The 19,220-nt window shown below is 34.0% G+C and overlaps 3 protein-coding genes across 3 annotated transcripts; 2 read left to right on the top strand and 1 right to left on the bottom strand.

Annotated features, from left to right (window-relative positions):
* The first annotated feature begins 11,293 nt into the window (after positions 1-11,293).
* LOC137921547 (lipase 3-like) lies at positions 11,294-12,805 on the top strand. Its single transcript, XM_068764344.1, has one exon. The coding sequence runs from the start codon at positions 11,317-11,319 to the stop codon at positions 12,721-12,723; it is 1,407 nt and encodes a 468-aa protein (XP_068620445.1). The 5' UTR covers positions 11,294-11,316; the 3' UTR covers positions 12,724-12,805.
* A 1,576-nt stretch (positions 12,806-14,381) lies between these two features.
* Positions 14,382-16,630, bottom strand: LOC137921692 (dolichyl-diphosphooligosaccharide--protein glycosyltransferase subunit 4). Its single transcript, XM_068764504.1, has 3 exons — positions 16,544-16,630; positions 16,228-16,353; positions 14,382-14,463 (listed from the first exon to the last, which is right to left on the bottom strand). The coding sequence occupies exon 2, from the start codon at positions 16,334-16,336 to the stop codon at positions 16,232-16,234; it is 105 nt and encodes a 34-aa protein (XP_068620605.1). The 5' UTR covers positions 16,337-16,353; positions 16,544-16,630; the 3' UTR covers positions 14,382-14,463; positions 16,228-16,231.
* A 232-nt stretch (positions 16,631-16,862) lies between these two features.
* Positions 16,863-19,111, top strand: Grip71. The gene is made up of 2 exons (XM_068764010.1): positions 16,863-17,098; positions 17,301-19,111. Exons 1-2 carry the CDS (start codon positions 16,964-16,966, stop codon positions 18,768-18,770), a joined length of 1,605 nt encoding a protein of 534 aa, XP_068620111.1. The 5' UTR covers positions 16,863-16,963; the 3' UTR covers positions 18,771-19,111.
* Positions 19,112-19,220: the final 109 nt, after the last annotated feature.

Here is a 19,220-nt window from a genome sequence, read left to right as displayed (position 1 = left end):
TATAATATGTATTACTAGATTTAAAAAGGGTGAAATAACTTTTGAGTTCTAAAATGTAAATGACTTAATAAAAGATAGCACACCTTTGGAATGATGAGTTCACCTCCAGGTTTTTATTATAGTTTTGTTAAATTTGTTATTATATTAATTAAAACAATAGACAGTCAGCATCGAAGCGATCTAAGAGCTCGAGGGTCTCCCTGTCCGGTAAAATAGTAGTACGTAGGCATGAGTCTAGGCTCCCCCCAAGCTTCGCTACTCCCCCTCAAAGCTCCGCTACTTTAAAAATTAAATGATTCTATGTTGTTAATGTACAGGTGTGATTAGATGAGCAAAGAACGTAAAACGAAATGATCTGCAATTCGTTCCAGCACATGTTACCTTTAGAGGAGAATTGGAGAGTAGGTATGGGAGGGCATATTTACCCCTCCGAGATCGGGTTGCGAGGGTAGCAATCACTGCGGATATGTGAATGCTTTTCGGAAGTCTTACCTTCCGGCAATAATGAAGAATCATCGTGGAAGTCATTGTTTTTTACGCCTTTTTTTTCGTAATTTTATGAAAATTTAAATTAAAGGATTGGTCGAATTGATCCTACCGTTCTGTTTTGTGCTTAACAACAAGTTAGATGGTTTTAATTTATACAGAATGATTGGTTATAGGTGTAAATTGTTTAAAGAGTCGAATGTATAGCTGTCAATTAATTAATATATACAAATATTAACAATGGTTTTCATAAATAATAAATAATACAATGTTATTATAGTAAAAAAGTATTTTAAAAATTTTGATTACTACATATTAAAACTAATTATCATTTATTATCTGTTACTGCAGAATTTTTATTGACAGAAATAATTAGTCTGTGGCAATTAAATAAAAATAATAAATTATTGTATTTTAGAGTGATAAATTTATACAGGATTGTTGAAAATAGGTGTAAAATCTTTAAAACTTTTTGATAGAGATAAATAGATAACATATCGCGCTGTGTATACGTAATAACGAATTTACGTAATTAAAAATATATTAATAAAATGAATGTCGAAATATTCATCACGAATGAACTATGAATCGATTACGTTGTATATTTCGAATCTAGGACACGCATGTTTTACTTCACTTGTTGACAATATAAAATTTGCTATTAGATCAGCGCTCCTAATAGGTTAATAATTAAAACCTATTGTTACGTATAATTTTACATGGGTTCCTTACAATTAAACTCTTTATTTAATATCAGTTTTTACTCTGTGGCTCATTGGGAAGATGACAGGATCCAAAGCTCAAGGATCCACAGTGAGATCTATATAATTGATTTATTTATTTTTTATGTGATCGAATCAGAAACACACATAGTCCAGGGGAATAGCAATGCGCAGATGACTTTAATATACACGCTAGAAAATATATACATAGTTGCATAGTAGTAAAGAAAAAAGTACAATGGGCGGTCTTATCACAACAAGCATTTTCTTCAAGACGACCATAATATGGAAACAGATAACGGATAGTACATATAGACAAAACATACATATATAAACATATATATACATGCGATTAAGGATGAGACTCAAAATAAAAATATGTGAAAAAATTAATTTTGCCGTGAAAGTTCCCATGAACAATGATGGGGGGGGGGAGGGGTAAACGGGAGATCCTTATAAACGGGGGCTATAAAAAACCGATGATGGTAAGATCCATAATGTTCTGGAGTCATGAGCATGAGCTAGTTGACGCGGTACCAACGGTGAGGGCCTGCATGGTCGAATGACGAATTAGTCAATATCGCGAAAAATTTTTAGATGCGGGTAACGCCAGACAGGTCACCGTGGTGATATTTGAGGAAGGCTTATGAGTTGCAGACAGGCATTATCATAACTGTCACTAATGAGTTAATAAATGAATGCTCACATTCCGTCAAACACCGAGCAATATGGTGACGCTTAGCGAGAGCAGCAGAAACAGAACCGGGGTATGACCACGAACAGAAATGAGAAGAGTCTACTAATGAGAAGTGTCTACTGCTTAGAAGATACTACTATGGGAAGAGTTTACTAATGAAAAGAGTCTACAACGAGAAGAGTCTACAACGAGAAGAATCTATAACGAGAAGAGTCTACTAATGATAAGAGTCTACTAATGAGAAGATTCTACTATTGAGAAAATTCTACTATTGAGAAGATTCTACTAATGAAAAGAGTCTACAACGAGAAGAGTCTATAATGAGAAGAGTCTGCAACGAGAAGAGTCTACTAATGACAAGAGTTTACAAGGAGAAGAGTCTACTAATGATAAGAGTCTACTAATGTGAAGATTCTACTATTGAGAAGATACTACTATTGAGAATATTCTACTTACGAGAGGATTCTACTAACGAGAGGATTCTACTAACGAGAAGATTCTACTAAGAAAAGAGTCTACTAATTAGAAAAGTCTGCTAATTAGAAGAGTCTACGAACAAGAAGAGTCTGCTAGTAAGCAGAGTCTACCAATGAGAAGGAGATACGTTGCAGTGGCCATCAATCGGCTGACATGATGATGTTCAATATTAATAGAATATAATATTAAATGTTTACGTCAATGAGGAACCATAAAATCAAATTATCGTATAAACACTTCTCGAAACTTGTAGAAGCATAAAGCGAGTGTTGTCAGCTCTTTTTTTCTGTGCGAACAGGTTTTGTATTTACATACGTAATTGTAATTAAGCAATTGTAATTATGTTTTTTCAGCGACTTGCGTAATATAGAAAAAACATGGTGCTCACCTGCACCGCACGTTTGATCGACACACAGTACACCGTAGTGTCATTTGACTAACATAAATAAGCTGAGAGTAAGTTTATAACATGAGCTTATAAAGTGGACAGACTACTTTCTTAAGGTTGTTGGATAAGCCGAATGCAGGCCGCTTCCAAAAGGTTCTTTTTGAAGTGTCTGGAGGCCTATATGTAATACAAGAGGCTCAACGGCTTAAAGTTTAATAGCCGTGATAAAAGCCATTTTCTAATGTACTTTGATAACATTTAGACAGACAAATGATGGACAAAGGAAATAACAAATATACATTTTAACAAAATAAATTATTTTATTTATTGTTTCTTACATTAAATCAGCTGAATTTCGATATTTGATTTTTTTATTACTATTTTAAGAAGTTTCCTTGCAGGCGAATCAAGTATTTAGATAAACATTTCTGATTCGCACAGCACAGAGTACGGAAGAATTTTTTTTTTTGGTGTTTGTGGGGAAATCGTCAGGATGGTCACAAGAGACCCTGCCGTCCGGAGGAAGAACAGGGTTATATGGGATTCCTACCCACTAAAACTCCTTTCTTGGTCGCTTTCGGTACTTTTGGAAGGATTGCGGGATTTTCTAAGAAACTCGCAGATACGCCTGAGTACTGTACTAAGGGATGTCCCGGGAGAAATCTGTGTCTCCTCTGGCATCCTCGCTGTACAAACTTGAAACAACTTCGCGTTGCTCCTCTTCTCTGGTCCGCATTGAGCAGATGATGAAGGCCCCCACCCTCAAAGCTCGCAAATCCGACGCCCTTTTAGTCCCCTTTTACGACAGGAAGGGGACACGTTGGCCGTATTGTAATGAACACGGGATAAATGGTTAAAAACATCAAATCAACTTGGTTTTGTGAGCAGTGGTACAGAACGCTCTGCCGGCTGCATTATTTTCCGAGAATTATAACCTCTCAGAACCTCTTCAAAGTCTAACTTAATAGGTACTTAGTGAGTCTGCGTGATTCGTCTCGTCGCTTTTCATCAGGCAAGTTGGTGGACAAAGGTCATAGGATTCTTCTTAGGACTGGTTCAGCATGTTTCATTTTCGGCCACACCGTCGCTTTTCATCAAGCGAGCTGGTGGTCAAAGGTCACGTCAAAACAAAGTAATAAAAAATTTGAATAAATCTACTTTAACTATTATAGTTAAACAAACATTTTTTTTTGCTTTACGAGATGAAAATGTCTTGTCATACCCGCTCTTGCAGAGCCAGACAGTTTATGTTTGACTTCCAGACTTAAACCCTCAAAGTTTTCCTTCATCATTTATTTATTTATTTCAAATAGGCACGACTACATGATACTATATTCACATAATAATAAACATAACCATTATTTCTTATTATCATCATAGCTCATACACGCCCACCAAAGGCTTCCTCCAAAGATATCTATGGGGGATATACCATAATAGTTACATCTGGCACGCGGATTGGCGATGGCGATGTGGTATTATCATCGTTTTTGAGAAGTGGTGATCCTATAAAATTAATGTACAAAGTGTGTGTGAATTATATAAGATAGTATGGGAATTGAATCCTTGATCTACGATCTGAAATGTCAGTCATAAATCGCTGGGATACCTCTGCTGAATTTGTAATTATTATATAATTGCTTTTACCCAAGACCTATGAGTTTATTTAATAAAAGTACTTATTTATATATGTTTGCCTATTGTAAAGGCGCTCTGAAGCGAGACTACTGGCAAAAATTATTATGCAAACTAAACACGGTGTTCACCGCAGGGTTACAGATGAACGAGAAGAACTCTCCTTGATTTACTTTTTAATGGCACCCTTTATTGGGGACATCTTGTTCACCCCTAACTTAGCGGGGACAGGGACATTATATTTCAAGTTTAATAATTTTTCAGGTAAATTTTTTATTTACAGATTTGTCTACTTCCATACTTTATATAACCATTCGTTCTTTTCTTATAGTTCATTCTTCATCAAGTATTTCGTTCGTTTATCTTTATTGTTTGTCTCATTCATCGACTTTCCTCCCTCTGTTCCTTTTCAAGTTATTAGTTATATTTGGTTTAGCGTTTCATAGTGTTGTATTCTGTTTCTTATCTGTTTATTACCTTTATTTTATTATTTTAATTTACCTATTTATTTTATTGCTATTTGTATGGATCAAGATTTTTGGTTTGGTATTTGGCGTTTTATGGTCTTAGCTTACCCTTTAAAATCATTTTTTTTTTTATAACCTCCTTCAAAACTTTTCTGCAATATTTCAGCAATAGTGGCCGACACTTATTGTCGTCCACTAGAGAGGCGATGGTTTCACCTATTATTTTTACCTTTCTCTAGGTTACAATCCATTTTTTGTCTTCCAAATGTTGAACAGCCGGTGACATGGTGCAGCATGGTCTGGTCCACCCTCGGCTCACAAGAGCTCCATGAGTTTAAACCTATGTAGGTACTCGACGAGTCCCCCGTGTCCTGTGAACGTTTAGATCAGAACCATGTCCAGCTTGTTTTTCCGGAGCATACTGTAGGCCTTCTCGACGTCCAGAAAAATATCCTCAACAACCATGTATATGGTTCTCCTTCTCTCTTCACAGCCAATATTGGCTGGGAAAGATTCCTACGACCGTGCCGCCGTCGCATCTGGGATGCGATCCCGTTTGTTTGCGGAGGGTAAGGAAAGCGACACATCATAATAATGACAATCTCTTTCTTCTGTTCCGTACCCGTTATCCCTAAAACCTGAAAACGATTTAGAGCAGAAACCTATTTAGAGCGGTTGCCTCGGAGCGGCTATTTAGGTTCATCTTATCTTCACAATGGTTGCCCAAGTTATCTTAAAACCTATGGCTTTTGAACCCCTAAGATTCTGGAGTCGAGATCTTCAACGCAGCCTAAGACGTCAATCCGTCGTCAGAACCTTCGTTTTCCGGTACAGACCGCTTCCAAGCTGTCCTATTAGTAGTTCTATAGTGAAGGCCTATGTTCAGTGGGTGTCTAAATGCTGAAATAGTGATGATGAAACAAAACTTTTTCTTAAGCAACCACACCCGGTAATTACTTATATAAACCTGATGGTGACGCTTTCGTAGTTGCCAGTGAGATAATACATCGACATAAACTTTTATATTTTTTTTTTGGTATAAACTTGTCAAAGTCGCCGAAATGTCACACATTGTGTTCGTTTGCCAATTATCTATTGGTCAAATGTCATTCATATTAAATACGTACACGTAAAAACACTGCAAATTCGTCGGATATAATCATAATATCATAATGATAATGTAAACATTATTTATTTCGTTTCTTTAAACACAAAAATTGAAGGCCATTTGTATAAGAATTACGTAATTTCCGACCAGAAATTCTTAATAAACTATACGAGCAAATCTATTTGGCCGCACATATAAAAACAATAACCATTTACTGTAAAAAGAAAACTATGACGTTCGTTTTTTTATTTCGTATACAAAGCGATTAGTTAAAGGAATGTAAAAAATATGGAATCTATAGTTTATTTACTGTCAATCAACGTACGGTTTACACGGTTTCAGAAATATGATATAATGGGGCAGAGGGCATCCACAGTACGTTGCCATCCCGAGCGGTCTTGAGCCTCGCGCTTTACTTTGCTCCACGTCATTCCAACTTCCTTCATTTCTGCAGTGATCGTCCGGCGCTAAGTTTGCTTTGGGCGGCCACGTCTTCGCTTTCCATGAGGATTCCATTCTAGGGCTTGCCTCGGTATGTGATCAGGGTCCCTTCGTGTGGCCTATCCAGTTTCACTTGCGGCGTTTGATCTGCTGGTCGATCGGCATCTCACGGCAGCGTTTCCAGAGATTTACGTTGAAGACTTTCTCAGGCCAGTAAATACCGAGAATTCGTCGAAGACAGTAGTTAACGAAGACTTGGAGCCGACGCGAGATATCTTTGGTGACCTTCCACGTCTCGCATCCATATCAATAATATGTATTATACCTTAATTATGATTATTTCATATACTATATATACATATGTATGTAAATTTACGTATTTATGTTTATATATAAGTATATTTTGTGCACATAAACTACCCATTATTTATACTTTTTCCTTACTATGTTATACTATGGTTGTCTGTAAGAGATTGCCTCGTGTGATAAGACCGCTCATTGTACTATTTTTTTATTCTTATGAAACTATTTAAATGTATCTTAGCATGTACAATAAAGAATATTAAATCAAATAAAGTAATGATAATAATATCATTTACTATATTTTATTTAATAAATTATATATTAATATAATTTATTCATTATCTGTGCCTATAGAGTTTTTATTGTCAGAAGTTTTTTTCGTGTGTTGTCCAAGTCAATTCCAATATTTTTCTTAATAGTTTTTTTTCACTTAATTATTTTATTTTCCTGTTCATCTTTTTTCCTTTTTTATTTATTCCGCTCTTTCTGTTATTCGTCACATTTTCTATTATTTTTTCCATATTTTATGTTTCATTCTTACATCATCATCCTTACCTCGCCTTCATCTCCAGAATGTTACTTTTTTACATTTTAAGTTTAAATTGTTCTAATTTTAAGAAAAGGTTTTTTAATACAATCTTTGGAAAAATTACGAACCTCACAGAGTTTCTTATTAGTTCTTCTCAGTTTTACGAACTAACTTAAACTTAATTTTAAGTTGACGCCTATTATTGATTTTAATGATGTTATGTAATAAAGCTGTAACGTTTACTCTCCGTAACGCTGGCCATTACGACCACAATACTTTTAAACGAAATCATTCTAGGGCGTACGAATTCAAATTTGACAATTATGACAACCTATTTCGAATCATGTTGTATATGAACAATTATAGTAATCGCAATGATGAATGTAAAACAATTACTTTTTTCTAGAAAACACTACATTACACAACACTACAACATATTTTGGTATGCAATGAACAAAAAGAGACAAAAGAACCCTTGAAAAGAATCTGCAGTAAATATGAAAAGGACAGACTGATGGCGCGAATGTTCAGTTGTCAACTGTCATGGCGCTAATGACATTGAAAAATCCGAAATAATGTTTTTTATGTTTTACAACTAACATTATCGCTTCGTGTTTTCCTTATTACATCTATTTGATTTGAATAAGCTATTTGATAAATATACCTCAAATTTAAAATAACAAAAACATGACATCACCGTCTATGGAATGAAAAAACGTTTAATACATTCTTTATGTATCATAATTATGCAGTTTTAATGTAATATAAACTAACTAGAGTATCTTCTACTATTGTATTCTAGCATAAAACATGTAAATGTAATAAATATTTATTTAATATGTTTTAAAATAACCTTAAAATAGTTTTAGTTTTTATATAATTAAAAAAAAAATATTGTAAACTTTATTACAACCGTCAGCGTCTTTATTAGTAAATTAAATTAAAAACAATGCCGAAATAATTAATATACGGATACAAAAAGAAAATTAAGATTATTAAAACTGAAATTTAAAATTGCAGTAACAAAATAATTAACTCCTTTTTATGAATACATAAATGTGTTAATTTGTATATGTGTGTTTTAAGTATTTAACGAGATAGAGATGGCCATTTTTTTTGGTTTGGGGGGGGGAACTTCCGGACGTTCAAGATGCCCAGCCCAGATGGGGGGAGGACAGGAGTATGTGGGATTCCTACCCACTAAACCTCCCCCCCTCCGGTGATCACCCTCTGCGCTATACGGGGGACCGCGGTATCTCCCGGTCAGGAAATGCCACGCGGTATTCCCTCGCACCGTGTTATTTTCGATAGCCCGTCCCGGGGTATGCGTGTATACGCTACCCCCGAAACCCTCGTGGTGCTATCACGATGGTTCGAGACCACGTCGAGCCATCGTCCTCAGAGTCGCCGAAGCAAGTAGGAGTTTAGAGCCCCCACCCTAAACTCCCGCGACTCCGAAGGCGCCGTTTATGGTAGTGGAGCACCATTCACCGGAGGGCCGTCGCGAGGCGCGTCCCTGCGCTGACGGCTTCGTTTTCGAGCGGGATCTGTTCTCTGCCGATCCCGTTCGGCCGCCTTCTTTTCGACCATGACGGTCACACAGAAAGAGGCCACGGCCCTTCACGCCGATGACCCGCTCGGCATCGCCGACACGACTGCCGGGCAGTCCGCGAGCGTATAGATATTAAATAATGACGATTATTTACAGAAAAAAGGTTAATATACAACAAATACTATAATAATTTTCACAAGGAAAAATCTTGTCTGTGTTTGCAGTCAGACTTCAATTTATATTTTATTCAATTACTTAAATACTGGCATTCGACATTTCAATTCTAGTAATATTTTAAAAACAGAATATCTAAACGGTATATTTTTTTACAAATAATATAACTAATGTATATAATGCTCTAATGTCTATTATCTTGCTTACAAGTAATTTATTATTGATTGATTATAACTTGTTTTTATAATTAATATTGTCGTTTTAATATATTTTTTAATTACTTATAGTACATCAATGTACAGTTCGAGTCATATTTATGGCCAGAGATGTGGGCGCTTACAATAGGCAATCATTTTAATGTATAATATTGTATAAATTTTATTTAAGTATCTATGAAGGTATATAATAAATTGTTGGGGGGGGGGGGAGTTCCTGCGAAATATAAATAAAAATTCGCGCGTTCTTTTTTCTAAACGTTATTTGCATTTGAATTTAGAATATAGATGTCATTTTGTGCGACGGTTTTCGCCATTTTAATTAGTGACAAAAAATCAGTTGGGACTTCTGATTTTAAAAAAAGGCGTATTGCATTACATTTTCTCACCGATGAACCAAGGTTCTTTATTGTACAGGTTAAAGAAAAATAGTTTTTACATCACTATTATATATGTTATGAAAACAATTATATCAGATACAATCAAAGTTTACTGTAAATAATTTCTTTCTCTACAACAATAATATGGTTTATTCTTACAATACTGAATGATTCAACCTAGCAACTTTTATTTATCCATTAAATGCATTTCTCTCGTACGAGGTCTATGCTCCAAGTGTTTCATGCACCTTTCGTCGTCAATGACAATATTTTAAAAGATCTTAGTCCATAATGAAAATAAAATGGCTGTGGCTTTTAATCTTTATAAAAGCTGGGTTTTTTATTAAATCACTAAATACAGGAAACTTATCGTTATTTTTAATGTAGCAGTGGTTTTAAAAAAATTGAGTTGGCGCGTATCCGTAATGATGAAATAAATTGCGTCTAATGTCTGACTTTTGTTTTATTTTGTGTGTTTTTATTTTTAATCTGTCATGTTCTATTGATTTATTTCAAATCTCGTAAAAGTAACGTTCTCTAAAAGACTATACTATAGATTATGAATGACAAGGAATGCTTAAGTTATAATGTGATTAAGTCACTACTTATTTAAAAAAAATAATAAAAATGCAGATTAAAAAATATTTACTACACAATTATTTATTATATATGATTATTTTTACTTTAATTTTTTTTCTCTCTCTGTTTCTTTATTCTTTCAGAGGCAAGTGCGATCTAAGTTCGATGTGTTTATTTTGTATTTTTATTAGGAAGACCGGAAAGTAATGTCGCTTTCTTAAGTTAAATTCACACGACTACATTTTTAACAAGTTTTTATTTCTGATCAACAATATATTCACCTTCGTTATAAACAGACTTGCTATATATTATACAAATTATTAATGCCGGAGCGGTAGAAATCAATCGGTTTTTCTGTAAAAAAATGTCAAGAGAAACCATATTACTTTCCGGTCCCGTTAATATATATAATTATGTATAATACATACACATGTACATAATATATATAAAATGTATATTATGTACATGTGTATGTATATGTATGTATGTATGTTTTGTCTGTATGTACATACACGTTACCTACCGGCTACTTATGCTACTGTTTTTATACTATATCCTTGTCTCTAAGAATATGCCTCGTGTGATTAGACCGCCCATTGTACTTTACCTTTCCTATTACGCAACAATGTTTATATTTTCTAGTATGTACATTAAATAGTATTAAATTAAAATAATCTTGTTAAGTTCACTCCGTAAAATCGTTTGAGGTTATAAAAAAAACAATTTAAATCAATGAAATAGATTAAAAAAAAATTAAACATGATTTTAACTGATAACTTCTATAATAGGTAACATACAAAGCGGCAATTTTAAAATGTAATTCAATTTTTTTTCGCTTGACAAAAAGTATATAAGTTTTTATTAGGCTTGCGTAAATACGCACAAACTAATAATACACAATGGTACTCTGTAATTTCAAGATAATTATAGAGTATACAAGAAATTCCTAGATGGTATATAAAAAGACAATGACAATAGTTGATTTATTTAAAGTGGTAAAAAAATAAGAGTCATGACGTAATAATATCTCGGCAGTGCAGTAGACTTCGCATCGTTGAACGTAACTGTTTTCAATATGTAAAAAGAAACAAGCTCCGACCAAGGTCGTTGGCGTGAGAAGCGGTTAGTTCACCGAACAATCATGTGAAGACAGCTAGTGTAAAATGTTCCCCCGTGCGACGTTGTTAGCTGCGCTGGTGATATCATGTGCTGCACAGAACTTCGACCTGTTCCCGGGCTTCGCGGCGTCCACTAGAGAACTGGTGGATAGCATCACGAAGCTCCCGTTCGTACGCCAAGTCACGCAGACGTCGGGTGATCTGTTCAGTGAATCGGTGAACGCTTTTTCCTCGTTCCCGCTTGCAATCGCTCGCTCTTTCGGCGTCAGCTACGGGCTACCGACTCTAGCAAGCGATACAAATATAGTGGACGCAACTGAAAAAGTCGTAGCTGAATACAACTCTGGTCTCGAAAACGAAGACGTCTCCTTGACCATCACTCAGTTGATATCTAAATATGGATATCCAGTTGAAAGCCACCAGGTCGTCACCGATGACGGATACGTTCTAACCATGCATAGAATACCAAACAACGGGTCCGTAGTATTCCTGATGCACGGTCTGCTTGGCGCGTCAGATGACTTCGTGGTGTCTGGCCCAGAGAGCGGGCTGGCTTATCTTCTTGCCGCTGACGGATTTGACGTATGGATGGGCAACGCCCGCGGCAACAAGCATTCCCGTCGTCACCGCAGCCTTAACCCCTCCCAAGCTGTCTTTTGGGACTTTTCCTGGCACGAGATCGGATGTTACGACCTCCCAGTAATGATAGACTACGTTCTCAAAACCACGAACACAGAAACGCTTAAATACATAGGCCATTCACAAGGGACGACGAGCTTCTTCGTAATGGCATCAGAAAAACCGAATTACAATGACAAAGTATCCTTAATGGTCGCACTGTCTCCTGTGGTTTACATGACACACGTGAAGGCGCCGATAGTCAGGCTACTGTCCCCAGGAACGCCACTCCTGCATACTGTTTTGAAAAGTCTCGGAGTGTACGAGATTCTGCCACACAATTCTGCAACTAAACTCCTTCGTCAATTTCTATGTGGCGCGGGACCGATGGAAGAGATCCTCTGCAGCAACATCTTATTCCTCTTCTTTGGCTTTGACTTCGGGCAACTAAACGCCACTAATCTTCCGGTCTTGTATAGCCATATGCCGTCTGGCGCTTCTGGGAAACAGTTCGTTCACTACGGCCAAGGTATTGTCTCCGGTGATTTCAGACAGTTTGATTACGGTGAGGTGGAGAACTTAGATACGTACGGGAGCAAGACTCCGCCGAGTTATCCGTTAGAGAACGTGAGAGCGCCGGTAGCGTTATTCTATTCCGATTCTGACTGGTTAGCAGACCCGAGGGACGTCGATCACCTGCATCGGCGGTTGAGTAATGTAGCCGATGTGTATAAAGTGCCTAATGACCAGTTCTCGCATCTGGATTTTATAACAGCCAAAGATTTAAAATCGTTAATTTATATAAAATTAAAAAAATTGTTAAGGTCCTTTTAAAACCTCTAAATATATCGGTAAGGTTTAATTTTTTTTTTAATTATGAAGGTGTGGGTGTGTAGTCGACATGAATTTATCGCACTTTTTTAAATTTTACTAATTAAGAAATATAATCATTTTGTAAATGAATTATTATCATAAATATAATAAATGTGATTTAATAGTTAAATATGAAATGTCATTCACGTGATGACATTAATCAAAATTATTTAAGTTAGGCTTTTTGTAGAAATTAAAAACACAGCGACATAACAAACTGATAAATTGGAGCACTAGATTCTTCGTTAAATAAAAAATTGCAATCCGTTTTTTTCATTTTAAAGTTTACGTGTGTTTCTAACTTATATACTATATACTACTAAGATCATAATAAATATAAGTATTATGAAAAAGGTTTAATAATGGATTTTAAATATTAATTAGCATCTGTTGAATAAATTAATAAACTTAGGTGGAATTATGTACCTAAAAATGTCTGCACGTAATGAACATAAAAAATACCATTGTTGAAACATTTAGGTTTGTTTCAGCAAAAATAATATGAATTGCGCCATATAATAAAAGAAAATATTAATTTTGAGAAATTCTTAGGCCAATTCACTAAGTAATATTTTAAACAATTCATTATTTAAAATTACGTCCTACTAAAATTACTATTTATACATATATTATTTATTTTAATAGATGAAGCTAAACTATGTACACATATTTTATAACCTTCAAAATAATCACTGATATATTATTTGTGAGAACCAATGGGCCGGCCTTCTTTTGCACGGTTTTTACGAACGCAGCCGCCGCTACTTCGCCATCTTGTAACTGTATTCCATGACGTTTTAATTTTTTCGGAATAAATGAAAACAGCTTCGTCGCCACAATACAACCGATAATTATATAAACAAAAATTTTTACGTGTTAAATCGATAATATGTAAATTGTCGCCAATTTGACAAATAATATAACGCAATGTTTTTAATATATGTAATAAATAAAGTTTTTTTTTTACAAGTTTTAATTTTTTTTTAAATTGCTACTTCTAGAGATGTTCATAGTTATCAATTATTCTTTATTTTTTAATAATCACACTGCCATCGCAATAGGGAATTTTTTGCAAACGCCTGATCGCAGTGTAATACAATTGAACTTTTCACAGGTCCCACTAATCACATCTATTATTTTGTGAGGTTTGTGCAAGATAATGCAGCGTGTTGACGTAACAGATCCGCCATTTTGCCAAAACGTGATAATAAGCAGATATATTTAATGTTACAATTGAAGTCTGTCTCAAATCATTTTTCGTATTTATACAAAAAAAAAAGGATTTATTATATCCGTGGATAATTCTGTACCGATTTGAAATTTTAAGTCCTTTTTGGAAATAAAAGAAAATAATCAGTGCAATAACTAACATCTGATTCTTTTTTTGGCCTGAAGATATGTTATACAGACTAACATTTTATAAGTAAAACAGTGATAATTATTCCAATTTCTCAATGAACATATAGTAATTTACAGAATTGCAGAATTTTAAGCCAAGAACTTTATTCCATAGAAAGATGCTTTGGTCTGGAAACAAACAAAATTTTTAACTTTGATACATCTTCATATTTTTATTTGTATTCTAATGCTAATGAAGTTGGAAATAAAATAAAAACAGGTAAATGAATAATCTTAATTTATTAACATCTTAAAAATAATTGTTAATCAGTAGACATTGTTTGAATGGAACATCAATCACACCTGCAACAAAAAGTTTGTGGTTTAAAAATAATTTATGTATTAAAAAAAAACATTAAATAAAGAACATAGCAAATCTACATATATTTATATATATGTAGGTTTGCTATGTTCTTAAACTTATCCTGAAGTAACAAATAACATGCTTTGTTCTGGTATCTATGATTGGGTTTGGATGTAAAAGTTTCAAAGGTTAAATAGGTGTTTAAGCTATTTACAATCACCCTATAATAATATAATATAATCACCTATATAAAGTGATCACTCTAAAATATGTTACAGTTATTTATTTTTTTATACAGGAATGTGACAGGTCTATAACATCTAGAACTTCATAATTTGAATGGACAGATAATAAACAATAATTTATTTGAATCTGTAGTAATCTCTGTTAAGAGAAAGCTCCTTTCTTATTGTATTATTTATTATTATATCTGAAACTTGATTTTTGGTTAGGATGTACCATTCATTAGTTCACAGCAAATAAACTCTACATCACCCCTTTAAATTAATAACCTATCACCCTGTATTTTGACATCAGTTTGTTATATTATGCACTATTAAGGACTAAACCTTGAGCATTTGATGAGAAACAACATTATGCACATATTACATATTGATAACATACATTTACTGCAAAAAAAAACTGCCCATGTATTGCCATATCCTAGAAATTCTGCAGGAAAAAAGGGATTTAAAATGCCTACCCATGACTTGGGACCTTTAGGAAAGGTATGAGGAGGTAGGGACTTCACCCCGAAATTACACAGCAATAATCACACAGAGACTCCACTCTCCAAATAATTAGGGGACATGGTAAAGGGCCACTCTTAACTTCCTCTATCTATATAGCATTTAAGTCATCATATATGGGTCATTATAAAATGTAATAAAGGTATATTAGAAAAGGTTTTTTTATAATACATAGTTTCCTAATATAGTACAACCTTATAATGGACACTGGAGCTTTTCCTGAGGATATTAGCAGATCTCATGTCTAATGGTTGGTATAATGAAAAACCTGTTTATTTTATTAAAAACATTAGAACATTAAAATAATTTTTATTATTATAATGAAATAAATACACACTGAAATGTTTTGAAGGTAATGGAATGATTATCATCCCCATTTTTACTGCCAATAAAAGAAAGAAATTTATTACTAAAAAATTCTAAATACCCAAAGGCCAAGAACTTTTATCTTACATGTATCTTCTAAATAATGAAATAAAACATCAATTTATGTTTGTCAGGTTTATGCATGTTCCTTTTTTGAATTATAGTTTTAAATACTTTGTCTTCTTTTTAAATACTATATTGATTGAGTATTTTCTTGAGAACAGAACACAGTTTTATATAAACTTTGGTTAGACTTTTATTTATGAACAAGGTTTATTGCCAAGTAATCTTGAATTACAATAATTTGTACTAAATGGTTTATTTCTAGGATGCAAAGGCCAGAAATAGAAGTGCTAATTGATATATTATTGATGAACATGCCATACAGGGAATCATCGTGTTAGCAGATCTGCTGCAAGACAAAGGTGTCCTACAGAGATCACAATGTGGTGACTGGCATCAGCTACTTCCACCTAGCGGGAGGCCTATCCTCTACTACTTCTACCCAAGCCGCGCTTACCGGCTTGTGGTCGCCGATCGGAAACCTTTCGTCTTCAACGGCCTTTGAGGTGGCAGTAAACGGAACACACGGAAAATTGTTTATTAATAAAGGAAATAAAATAAAATGATTTATTATCTATTTCTTACCTATTTATTTCGTACTGTTAGCATTAATGTAATGGTAAAGTATAACTAGGAGGAAAATAGAAACTCCCAGAATGTTGGAAAACACAGCCAGCTGAATATCTGTGATCATGGTGCCGTGACGAATGTCTGAAAAATAGCAATTTTTAAAGAATTAATAAACAAAATAGGCATGTCTTCTTGAGGTTGAGGTTAAGAATATCAAGATCAAAAATTGTATTTAATATTTAGAATATTCATCATATAGTTTAATGAGATTTATGTAATTAAAACCCTATGATTGATTTATATACGCTATAGTATATCTAAATAAACTCACCTTAAATTCTAATGTAAATAAAATTACAATTTGCTTGTAATCTGACAAAATTATATACACGTCATGTAACGACAACAAACAGAAAATTTATTGCGATGTTGTCAGTTTGCAATAGAGATTTTTATGGTATTGGGAGTACTATTTAAAATATTTTTTTAACATTTCGATGATTTATTACAACATGAACTCGAATTAATTAAATCATAAATTTAAGCGTCAAAAGATGATGGAGGAACAAATGGTACCAAATTGATATAATATTTTTTCCGTCTGGTAGCCCCTGTCATACATTGTTTTCTGTTGTCAAAATTAATGTTTTTTTCGTATTCTCATCGAGTTTAGCGGATTTAAATTCCGCTAATTAAGCACAAAAGTGCTCAAGTAACCAATTTAAATGCAATAAAGGGGAGTAAATATAAAATGTATTTGTCGTCGATAAGCTCCCGATTGCTTCTGTACGACACCAACAGTTGGGATTTGAAAAAATCGTATGGCTGTTACGAAGGTGTTTTACGAGATGTATCTTGGAGCGACGACAGCAAATACATTTTACAGGTATGAAGTTTAAGAATCTAACTGAATGATCAACAATCTATTCAAAGTTATTACTATTTTTGTATTCAATCAATAAAGTGTCTAAAGTTTCGTTCATAAAAGTTCATAAGCATTTCAGTTAGAAAAATATTTTGAAGTGTATACATATTTATTGCCCTCAAATGTGATATGCCGCAATTAAACATATGATTATAAATTACAGGTTAACTCTAAAGGTCTGGTTGATATTCTGAGCCCTGCAGACCACGATATTCGCAGCGTACAACATGTGCCTTTAAAAGATACTTGGTCAGCAAGTTTCCACCGTGACGGTCACCGCAATGTTGCTATAGGCACGAAAAATGGTAACGTATTGATTTGGGACACGAAAAATAAAACTGTTACTAAAACTTTCCCGACTCCATCACAAGCATCCTGTGTAAACTTCATCAGTTTCAATTCCAAGAATACAAGTCTGGCAGCATCAATGTTGAACGGAGATACTGCAATTTATAGTCTTGTGTCAAATATTTCTGTTTTGACTGTAAAACTTGCTTCCTCTAAAAGCATTTCCGCAATGAAGTTCCATCACGATTCAAGGTCACTGTTGGGTCTTGCCACAGATGAAGGTCATGTTGTACTGAGAGATATAACCACCAACAAGGACAAAAATTACTTTGAAAACATTCATGCTTCTCCTGTCAGTGATATTGCATACTCGCTTGTGAATAAAGATGTCCTGGTGTCATGTGGTTATGATAAGATCATGCATGTTTATGACATGAGAATGCAACATGTGATATCCACTGTCAGAACTTCTTACACACTCACATCTCTAACAATAAATTTAGAAAATCAAGTTGCATTAGGTACTAAAAATGGGTATATAGCTATTTATGATTTCCGTGATTTGACAAATCCATTCAAAATTCTAAGAGGTCATGAAGAAGAGGTTAGCAAGGTTGCTTTTCAACCGATAAGAAAGAAAGCCATCTCCACCGATATTAGCTTGAAAGAGGAAGTGGAGGTCAATTCATATTTAAAGACTCAATCTCCTGTGAAAACAAGGACATCCGATGTATATCTTTATAATGATTCACCACCAAAGATTAATGTTGAAATATCAAACCAAGTTACTGATAACACAGTTGATTCATTTCTTGTTATGATGGGTCTCGATAAATCAAATACAGATTTTGATGATGCTAATAAATCTGTTGAGTCAGACAAAAAAAGTGATAAACATGAATTAAGGTACCGCCAACTGGATGCCGAAAAAAATATAAGCAAAATATCAACCCCTCTAACCAGTCGAACAGTTGATAACTTCACTTTTCCATCACCAATTGTCTTACAGAATGGCACAACTAATGATCGAAACTTGAGTCTAAATGTACCACAAATAATGCAATCAAATTTGAACCTAAATGGCGGAATTACAGATATGAAAACAGTTGAGGAACTAAAAGATTTTATCAAGTTAATTTCAGCTGATGTGGCGGATGATAACAGGAACTACTTCCTACACATAATGATGGCATTGACTAAACAGAAATTGTTTTTGGAGAAGCAACTTATGGTCATGTCCGAGCAGATAAATAATTTGATACAGAATCAAAACACATTAGTAGAAACCAACAGAAAACTGGCATTGCAAATAGATCAATTGAAAGCACGCCAAAATACATTTTAACAACTTATACATTATAAATTTACGCTTACATACTCATGACATTATTAAATAAATTATATTGCAAAATTATGTCCCAAAAACGTGATATTTATTATATAAGCTTTTAAACAATCTGAATATTGTTAGTAATCTGTTTTAATGTAATTAAATGATGTAATGTTTAATCTGTGCATTTGTATAGTTTTAAATCTATGTTGAGTAATGAAGTTTCTTGTTGAGATGTCAAATTTTGTTGTTAAAAATCTCTGAAAGAGGTTTAGTGCCATGTTAACAATAGATATATATAAGGCAAACTGTATGTAACTCTGAAACAGTTTACTAACTTCTGTGCATATTCTCCTGCCAAATACATGTCACTTTTTTAAATTTGGTGTTTTATTTTAATGTATCTAGAAACAGCATTTTTCACCTGAACTCAATGTACAACAGACTAAAGTTTAATATTTCGTT

This window comes from Battus philenor, unplaced genomic scaffold (genome assembly GCF_028537555.1).
Source record: "Battus philenor isolate CCGP_79_NKW_IND1 unplaced genomic scaffold, ilBatPhil1.0.hap1 SCAF_19, whole genome shotgun sequence".
Lineage (NCBI taxonomy): Eukaryota > Metazoa > Arthropoda > Insecta > Lepidoptera > Papilionidae > Battus > Battus philenor.
Note: the sequence above shows the minus strand (reverse complement) of the source record. Positions and strands in the feature narration are given on the sequence as shown.